The 10,209-nt window shown below is 38.9% G+C and overlaps 1 protein-coding gene across 2 annotated transcripts in view; it reads left to right on the forward strand.

Moving 5' to 3' along the window:
• LOC148038573 (serine/threonine protein phosphatase 2A 57 kDa regulatory subunit B' beta isoform-like) overlaps window positions 1-6,149 on the forward strand; it is a 57,563-nt gene extending 51,414 nt beyond the window's left edge. For both annotated transcript variants that reach the window (XM_087673561.1, XM_087673558.1), the window contains exon 3: window positions 5,425-6,149. In XM_087673561.1, the coding sequence (XP_087529687.1) occupies window positions 5,425-5,754 (330 nt within the window). In that variant the 3' untranslated portion in view covers window positions 5,755-6,149. The remainder of the gene's footprint in view (window positions 1-5,424) is intronic.
• Window positions 6,150-10,209: the final 4,060 nt, after the last annotated feature.

A 10,209-nucleotide genomic window follows, 5' to 3' on the forward strand; every position in this document is an offset into this window, starting at 1 on the left:
TCTTTCTTGGCTCGTCTTGCATATCTTGGATTAGCAAGAAACAATCCACTATTGCCACATCATCATGTGAAGCTAAATACAAGGCAACTTTCACTACCACAATTGAATGCGTATGGATTAGACGCTCGCTAGCTGATCTAGATGTATCTGTTACGGAGCCTACTCCTTTGTTCATTGACGGTCAGAGTGCCATTGCAGTCGTACGGAACCCAGTGTTTCTTGTACGAAACACATTGAGATACATTATCACTTTGTCAAAGAGAGGCTACATGCAGGTGATATTAGCCTCGTCTATTGTCCTACCACGAGTAATGTGGTAGACATCTTCACCAAAGCTCTTCCTCGTGACAAATTTGAAGCATTTCGCAATGCTTTAAATTTGATCTCCTTTGGTGGCGGATGATCCTTGTACTTTTAATCACTCTTCACTCTAGGGGGGTTTGTTGGGTTTACTCATGCCTATGCTCACAGAGGAGTGTCGGTGAGCAGTAGGACACTGGGGCACTTTTTACTCTCGGTACGAGAGGTTTTTTTTCCCAGACTTATTGTCTTCTTTCGTATACGCTTATGTCACATACTTATGGGCACTTATTGTGTTCGGGTGTGAACACCCCCTACAGCCCTAAGGTTTAAGGATTGTACTTTGTACTTTCAGCTTACACTCTTTCAGTCTATTGCATTGGGTGTCGTGCTTCACTCTACACACTGTTAATTGCACTCTCAGTTGAGCTTCAATCCTCTCACCCTCTCACACTCTCAGAGGGATAACCTGAAAGTGTGTGGGGGGTTGAGCCTCCGTCAGTGGTACACCACCCAAAAACGAGTATATAAAAGTTCTAAAGGTTGTGTCTAAGTGTGTAGAACCTATCGATGTAGTGAGTGGTGATAAATGTGGTGCATTTAATGGAAGCAGAAAGGAAAGTGTAGTGGAAGATGAGGGAGGGATGGGTCGGAGCTCAAATGGATTAGTGATAGATGTTGTTGTGGGAAACATGGTTGGTTCCTTTTGTCCATTATATGCATTGGATGAAGATGCACTTACTCGAGATTGACCATGAGAAATAAAATCATTTGAAGAAAAAAGAAGGAATGAAATACTTACAAGTTCTTCTTTTAGCTTCTCACCTGGTTTTGAGTTCATAAAGAAATACTTGTCTTCCTCGTTACTCAGAAACCAAAGTTTATTATAAAGAGTCCCTTCTTGGCAAGCATCCCTTGATTCAACATAAAATACAAAATCAATTGACATAGAATTTTACATAATAGAGCTTGTACTTGGTATTGGAGAAAAGTACTGTGGAAGTGGAGTTGAATTCAAGGCAGGTTTCACTTGTGGATGGCTAGTCCATAGTGGAGATTTTGAAGGTCTTGCAAGATTTTTAGTTCAGTGCATTGAATCTAAAGGAGATAACTGAGGCTTACCTTCAACCTCATATTGAACCTTGTGCATAAGAATGAGATCATACTCAATAACAGAAATGTAATATGGTCTGTGGAATCCATGGTAGTCTGATGGTTTTTCGCTAATGTCAAATCCAACAACAGTAAGCTGGGAGACTCACTCTTGATCGTTTCTGTCTATGTTTGGTTGTGGAGACTAGAGCAGTGGTGTAAATGTGTTTGAAGTCATCTATTGTTTCTACTTCTGCGGATGTGCTTTCCCATTAGAAGCCAACGTTTCTCAAGGAGTACCTGGCTGTGATACCCTGTGAAGAAATGTTCTAAATTCAAAAACGCAAACCACAAATTGATAAACACATAACATAGTTAGGGTTAGGGTAACTTAGAGACAATGAACACAATGAATAATGAAGTGAACGACTATTGAATATACAATGCTCATGCAACAAACACACTATGTAGTGAATATTGAACCTCGAACTCTCGAATCTTTGGGATAAAGGCAGAGGTTATGAGCTAGAGAGTGTGTTGTACTACAAAACAGATTTTGAATGCAGCAAGGTAGCCTTCATTTGTTGAACAACAACAACAACAACAACAAACACAATGAGAGAGGCTGGATTTGATGTAGACAAGCAGTGAGGAGAGAGAAAAACTAAAGATCTAGGTACTTGAGGAGAGAGAAAAACTGGGCAACAACTAGAAACAATAGATGATTATACAGGAAGTGAAGGTGACAACCGGAGGAGAGAGAAACTCAGCAAACACAAATTTTGGATGATGGCGACGGGTCTTGTGGATGACGTCAGCAACAAATGCAAGGTGCAAATAGTAGGTGACACCTCCAAGATACAAGTGAAGGTTGGAATTAGGCACTAGATGGTGGCAGACAGCAATAGAAAGCTCTAACCACAATGTTCTACGCGAACAAGATGTGGGCAGTAGAGATACAACTCTCAAAACCTATAAAAACGAGATTGAGGGAGAGTGGTGTGCTGCTTGCATATTAGGGTTTAGCATGTGGGACATAGTAACTCTCGAGTTTCTAGGATCGTGTTTCTTTTTAAAATAATAAGGTTTCTTCGTTAATTAAGCATGTTTTGGGGTTGTTTAAGTCATGCTAATGAAGTTTTAGCTCAACAATTGGGAGGGGCAATCGGGTATGAGTTGTCCAAGATTAATAAGTAAAGTGTATAATGTTAGATTTGTGAATTTGTTGTTTGTTGTCCATTATGTTAAATCAGATCAATCACCGCCCTATCCAAGAAGGAAGGTTGGTCTCACACTACTTACTAATTACAAACTCTTCGATATTTTATTACTTAGGCCTAGTTGTTTGAGAAGCATATACCATCAGGTCAACTTCTTATATTCATGTTTCACTTTCCAATAGTGCTCATGGAGGGGCAAAACAATATTATGATTGATGTGTTATCTAGGAAACCACATGTTTCAACAATGTCTATAATGTAACATCATGAGTTAGATTAGGTGAAGACACGATATATAGAATACGAGGACTTTGCTAGAGTCTATGATCTATTATCATATGGTCAACACCATGGGCACTATACTGAAGAGAGCTATTTATGATGCATGGTTGGTTATGTGTCACAAAGTAGTTAAGGGCCAGGGTTATGATTAAAGGTCCTGCATTTTTGTATGCAGGGTATCGTGGCATTCATGCAACAGTGAACCCAATTGAGACTTTGTTTTATTGTCTAGTTTTGAGACGTAATGTGGATGATGCACATGTATTGCATGTTAGAAGGTCAAGTTTGACTGACAAAAGACATGGGGTTTGTTGCAACTCATATCTATTCCTAATAGACCATGGGACAACATAGCCGTTTAATCTTTGATCTTTCTAGTACACCTGCGAGGAATGATGGCATATGGATTATTATTTATAGATTTAGCAAACAAGCTTATTTCAATTCAGTGAGGAAAAAGATAATTGTGGATGACATGGCAATATTGTTTAAGCAAAACTTCTTTAAATATCATGGCATACCCTAATCTATTGTGAGTAACAAGGATCCTCACATGACAAGTTTGTTTTGAAGAGGCATTTTTGAGAATATTGGTACAATTCTAAAGTTATCTTTTTTAAATCCATTGACAGATGGGCAGTTTAAAAATGTGAATGCTACTGTCTTAGATCTTTTATAATGCCGTGTGTCTCAGCATAAGACCAAATGGGAAATGTTTTTAGACCGTAGAGGTTTGGCGATTTGCAAAGAATGATTGGATCTTAATATACTTGGAAAAGGCTAGATGAAAGATAATGAAGGGTAAAGAACATATTTTTCCTGAACTTAGTATCAGGTATTATAAGCATCTTCAAGTTATGCAAAAGGTCAATGAGGTGGCTTATACATTGCATCTTCTTGATCATTGGATGATTCACAATGCTTTTCTTGTGCATCTTTTTAGGCCTTTCCATGGTGACATACTTCAAAATATGATTGATGAGATGTAGTGAGAGGTTTAGGAACTTGATGAAATCTTGATTCTTGATTAGAAATTGATACATGAGGAAAGGAAAGTCAAGGATAAAGTTTGTTGTCCCTATTTGGTGAAGTTTTAAAACTATGCACTACTTGATGTGAAATGGATGGAGGAGGATGATTAGTTAGAATCACTTGATTTGTTACAACTTTACCTTGATACTTTTAAGTTGGAGCCAATTGGGCTTAGTTAGGCTCAACAAAGTGTAGATTTGGAGCATTGCTTGAAGCTCAAGAGGGGGTAGGATTCTACTTTCTTGGTATAGACTCCCATATCTAGAGGTGGTTTGGAGGTCTTTTAGATTGCATATAGTTACTTCCATGGTCACGTGTTAAACACTTGTGTTTCTACATTTTTGCTTATTTATATACTAGAGCAGTGACTATCATTTTGATAGCTATGGATTTGTATAGCTCTGGCTGATAGAATACTAGTATAGTGAGTAGCTTCTTGGATAAATGTATATTTCCAATACATTGACACAATAGTATGCTTGGTTACTTGGAAGCATGCATGGATAATCGTACATTGGCAATATATGGAGTAACAACAATATGCTTGGTTATTGGAAACATGTATTGGTTATTTTGTATGTTGTGGTGGATCTTGCATGCAATTGGGGTCACTTGCGATATTTCAAGAGGGTGGTATGTCACTAGAATGAGAAATGAACTTCACCAAGAATTTAATTAAAATGAACTTTAGTTTTGGTACTTGCAGCCCTTAGGATGGTGACCATTGCAATGGTACTGAAGGATATGACACCGAGCATGCAGTGTACAAGTGACAAGCTACATGAGACAAGGACATGGCAAAAAAAACGTGCAATGTGAAACTTCCATTAAATTGAGAGTTTGCACTGTAGAATTAAGTTACATTCTAGAGCTCTATGGCCATTGTTGGTGGCAAAATTTGTTCAAGATCTTAAAGCCTTGATGTGCAGGAATCAAGAATGATGTTGATAGATTGTGTTGAGCATACCACAGTTGCAGCAGTACTTCTCAACCTCTTATTAACTCCTCCACTTTCCACCTATGATTGGTACCGTGGTTCAACTTAAGTTCTCTTGTATGTTTGTTCTCATATGATCATCTTACAATATCCTGATAATTCTTTATAATTTTTGTAACCCAGTTATATTTCAAGCTCTCATCAGCTCTGCCATCCATGCCAAGGCGCATATCATTGTTAAAACCTCTTATTGTACTGTCAACCATCTCTTGATCATCTTACATCTACCCTGAATGCTTGTTATTTTATATGCAACATATAAATATAAATATATTTGAGTGATAAATACAAATCTCAAGCAGTACAAGATCATGTTCCAGGTCCCTGCTAGGAACTTTTAGGTCACTGTGTGGTATTTAATATCAAAGTCAATCCATTATTCAGCTGCTAGTTCAATCAATTGATGGGGGTGAACTATCTTGATGGATTGTTTTGGTGAACTGTGTTCTGCTAAGGTGTTTTAGTATGAATGATTGGTAATTTAATGAACTTTTGTTTCAGGTAGCTGAACGTGCATTATTATTGTGGAACAATGATCATATTGTTGGGTTAATTGCACAAAATCGGCAAGTGATCTTACCTTTAATATTTAGTGCATTGGAAAAGAATGCTACTAGTCACTGGAATCAAGCTGTGCATGGTCTGACACAAAATGTTAGAAAGATGTTCCAAGAACTGGATAAAGAGCTGTTTCAACAGTGTCTAGATACATATCAGAAGGAGCTGGCTAGAGTGAAGGACAACGAGGACAGGAGGGATGCGATCTGGAAACGCTTGGAGGCTGTGGCTGTAGAAAAAGCTCCTATTGGTGAACCTGTGCTTGTCACATGAAGTACACAGTTTTTGTCATGGCAGGGTGGCTGTATTTAGTGTTATCACTTGCAGGCAATGGTACTACAAGAAACAAGGTGGGTTGTATTCAGAAGGGTAGCATATTCCTCCGGTAGTGTAGAACAAAGCCCAAAGATGATGGGCCGAAGGAATCTTTTGCCCATGTGAAAATGTCTTGGATGGGTTGTGTATTTTAAGTGTATGTTTGTGTGGGCTACTTTTGGGCCCTTCAATGTGTCATTTACAGTCACTTTCTGTCTATGAATCGGCATTTTCGCAGCATTCAGAAAAGTTGGCAAACCACAGTTGTCAACTGACTGATGTAATGATCACTTTCTCTTTTCCTAAAACACATTGTGGTATACACAGGAAATTTATTTGGATGTTTTGGCAAACGTCTGAGTTCACTCATTGGCAGCTGAATTTTATAGTCGTACTACCAATTATTCTAGACACCGGAGAGTGGCTGAAGAACATCCTTTATGTCTTGTAGCTCATGGCCTAAACCTTCAAAAATGACACAGTTTTCAGTTTCCCCCGCTGTTTGCTTCCCCTGCAAATGCTGAAGCTATACGTAGGTGGGGATACACAGTTAGCAATACAAGAACTTACACTTCCTGTGCTAAAGAAAAAATAAATGCAGCATCTTTGGTGCTTTTTTTATTAACTAGGACACAAGAAGGCCTCCTCTCTTCCCTTCTCTGAAAGCAGGGATGGCTGTTGGCTGTTTATACACACTATTGACAGTCTTCATGTCTAGGTTGTCTGCTAGTCAGCTTGTTGCTAAGTAGTGTGTTGAGGCTTGTTTGAGGTGTTTCCATCAGATTGTTCTGATCTACATAATCTCTGTTTTGTTTTTAAAGGCGAAAAAGTTAGAGGCGTGATTGATTTATTCAGGTAATATTGGATGTGGAAGATCGTACCTCTACAATCTCCTGTATTATGGAACTTCTGAAAGCTAGGGTGAACATGTGCGTGCTGGATCCTTGTGTGATGCTTTCAACCTGCAATACTTGGCTGGTTCAGGGCTAAACAGGTTTTTCCAGTATTATGCAGCAACTGGACTAGAGATGTCCGATGGCTTGAAATGGGCAGGAATCCTTGTGATGAGTTGGGCCTGCAGTAGTTAGCCAGTTGGAAGTTCCATTAAACACAATGAGTTTCTAGCGCTGTTCTGTGTAGCTGAGAATGTTTTAGCATTCAAGATTCAGATGGGTCTAAGAAGACAAGATTGTTAATCTATAACTGTTGGCAAGTTTGTCCATCAGTTGATTGGTTGAGGAGCATAAAATTTTTGTGGTATTTACATTGGACCATGAGACTATTCAAGGTGTTCTTTGTAATACTGAGACTGCATGTGAAGGACCAGATGGTCAAAATAGGGTTATTTGATTCATTTAATAGTGAGAAGGTAGTAAAGGGAGGAGCTTCAAGCACGTCTATAATATTGGTACTGGTGCACTTCGATTCTCATTTTTTGCGGGGGCAATAAATTCATACTATCAGTGGGAAACCTTGTATTAGATGAAACCCTGCAACTCATTGTAGTTTAAAAAGTAGAAAGTGTAAGCATCATTTTAAGAGCATTTTTAATACAAGGGATTTAAAAGCATTTGAAAACAGACTTGGGACTCATTCCATCCTTTTGAACTCTAAAATAGTCAAAGGGAGGATTGCCTCAAAGACTGACCAAAATGAGTGTTTATTAATTTGAGAACTTGTAAAGATCCTATGATTGTCCTCAGCATAAACCAATCACGAAACCTAATATCTTATTTGGGCAAGAAACAGTGCAAAATCAACTAGGAGAGCATGATATCTAACAAGAAATTGAAGAGTATTATGTAAGGGCGCCCTTGGAAATCCAAGTACAGGAAAAACTATAAGTAGAGGAGGTAAGAAAGAGTCTGGTTGCTCTTGAGAATAAGAAGAGACCACCACATGGCATGGAAAGAAATGTTGGTAAGCAAGTCTATGCCTCATGCAAATATTGGCAAATGGTAGAAAAGAAAGGAGCATAAAGAGGGAAATTGATAGCCGAAGGAAGCTATGTGGAAATCCAAGAATGACAACAGGGTAAGCTTTCCCTTTAAAAGGTGACTTGTTTGCCTTTGGTGGATTGTAATTTCTTCGTAGCCCTTGATGGTAACGATGAGCTTGATTCTTTGAGGATGCCTACGATGTCAATTAACCAACCAAAGGAATCAATGAAGCTCAAAGTGGTCACACGTAATGTGGGTGGATTGGGATCTAAGAAGAGAAAGGACATTGATGTATTCCTCTCTTCTCAAGAGAGACCCTGATATAATGGTGGATTGAGTTGTCATGCTATTCCTCGTTTCATGATTGTTGCAAGAAGGGTAAGTGGGAAGACATGTTGATAGTTGTGCTCCTTGAAGCCCAAGTTGCTTTTGGTTGGTGGAGATGGGGGACTATGTTACAGTGCTTGTGTGGGTTGGTGGTAAATAAGTAGCTACCTCATCCCTACATGCACTGAATGTATTTGTTAGAGTGTTCTAAGCAATGAGACCATTTGAAGAGTATAATTTTCTACCAATGCTCTCTTCTTTTGGGTGATTGAAAATGATTGTACTTTCCCATGCCTTTGCAGGATTGTATCTTGATTTGCAGTGATGGTTAGAATGCAGTTTGCACATGGCATGATAGGATGTAGACTTACTATAGCTTCCATGTTTGATTATATGCTAATCATGGTTGTTGGTGGATTGGGCTTGGCCTCAACTTTAGATTATTGTTTGATGTCATTGTCTTTGGATCCTACTCTAGTGGTGTATATTGAGGATTCTCGTCATGAAGGCAATGCAGTGGACCATCGCCCTTCTACTTGAACAATATCTACTTTACTTGATCTAGTTTGTGAATCAAATCAGTTGTGTCTTAGAGCTTAATTGGTGAAGCAAAATGTTGTGGCATGGGGATGCAACTAATGCAAGCAAAGTCAAAGCGGAGCAGAATAAGAAGAAGAAAAAGATCAATCATGCAGACCAAAAGAGCAAAGTGAAGTACAAGTACGGGATCGAAAAGAGCAAGTTGGACTATATCGACAAGAAGACTTGCAATGAAATGAAGATCTATATCAAAAATGCTAAAAACCACAAGGGCCTACCGGTCCTTGACCAATTTTTTTTTTACTAGATGTTTTTAGCCCTGTAATGCCTAGCCCTATTTGCTTTTGACATAAGCTTGTAAACTCCTCATGTAGCCTTGTACTACAACCTTTGTGAGGCCCTTGCTACAACCTCTGGATGTCCATCATATTTGTGGTACCCACACTTAGCCTTTTCTGCGATAGTCTCTGGTGTTTTGCCATGTTTATAGTGTGCCCACACTTTGCAGGCGTTGGTTTCACTAAAGGCTCTATAGACTTTGTACTTTCTGGTTGTGATTGAGGAGGGGTGTTGAGATATTTACAATCATACACATTGTGGCCTCTTTGTATGAGGCAGTTTAAGCTTAGGACATGCAGGCAGGCTCAATCCCATATGCACAGAGAGGGAAAAATTGCTATCCATCCAGCAACTATAAAGCATTGTACTTGACTACCACTTTTCATATGAATGAATACATGATGATGCTTTTCTTTATTATTTAGTATCAATCTTGTACTTGTCAGTCCAATACACAAGATTGTGTTTATGAGTCTAAGCTGCCATCTTGGAACCTAATTTACTTGTGTAATAGTTGGTCTCTACTTGTCTATGTTATCATGAGTTTGGTCTTCATCTTCCATCCGCCATAGCTTTTACCATGCTCTAGATTTGTGTATTTTGACACTCTACTCTGGGAAAAGATTCATTGGATGTTCAAAATTCTGAGGGGAAGCTAGATGCCTTCTTTGGGGATATTGATATATGTTTGTATTAGTTACATTGACCATGCTCACACATCTATATATTGTAGGTGGCGGGCACCCATTACTCTCTTCAACTGGTATCACACCCATTGCACCGGCATTGAGAAGCTCAACCTGACATTGCTTCAGCTTGTGGAGAAAAGCTTCAACTCATAGTTTCAATTGCTAGCCATGGATTCTTCATTTCATGATTGTTGCAAGAAGGGTAAGTGGGAAGACATGTTGAGAGTTGGGCTCCTTGAAGCCCAAGCTACTTTCGGTTGGTGGAGATGGGGGGCTATGTTATAGTGATTGTGTGGATTGGTGGTAAATAAATAGCTACCTCATCCCTACATGCATTGAATGTATCTGTAGTGTTCTAAGCAATGAAACCATTTGAAGAGCAGAATTGCTACTAATGCTCTCTTCTTTTGGGTGATTGAAATATGATTCGGTACTTTCCCATGCCTTTGCAGGATTGTATATGCAGGATTGTATCTTGATTTGCAGTGATGGTCAAAATGCAATCTACACATGGCACGATAGGATGTAGGCTTACTATAGCTACCATGTTTGAATATATGCTAATCATGGTTGTTGGT

Source organism: Lygodium microphyllum, chromosome 3 (genome assembly GCF_053477565.2).
Source record: "Lygodium microphyllum isolate KBCC chromosome 3, Lygodium_microphyllum_v1.1.10, whole genome shotgun sequence".
Classification (NCBI taxonomy): Eukaryota; Viridiplantae; Streptophyta; class Polypodiopsida; order Schizaeales; family Lygodiaceae; genus Lygodium; species Lygodium microphyllum.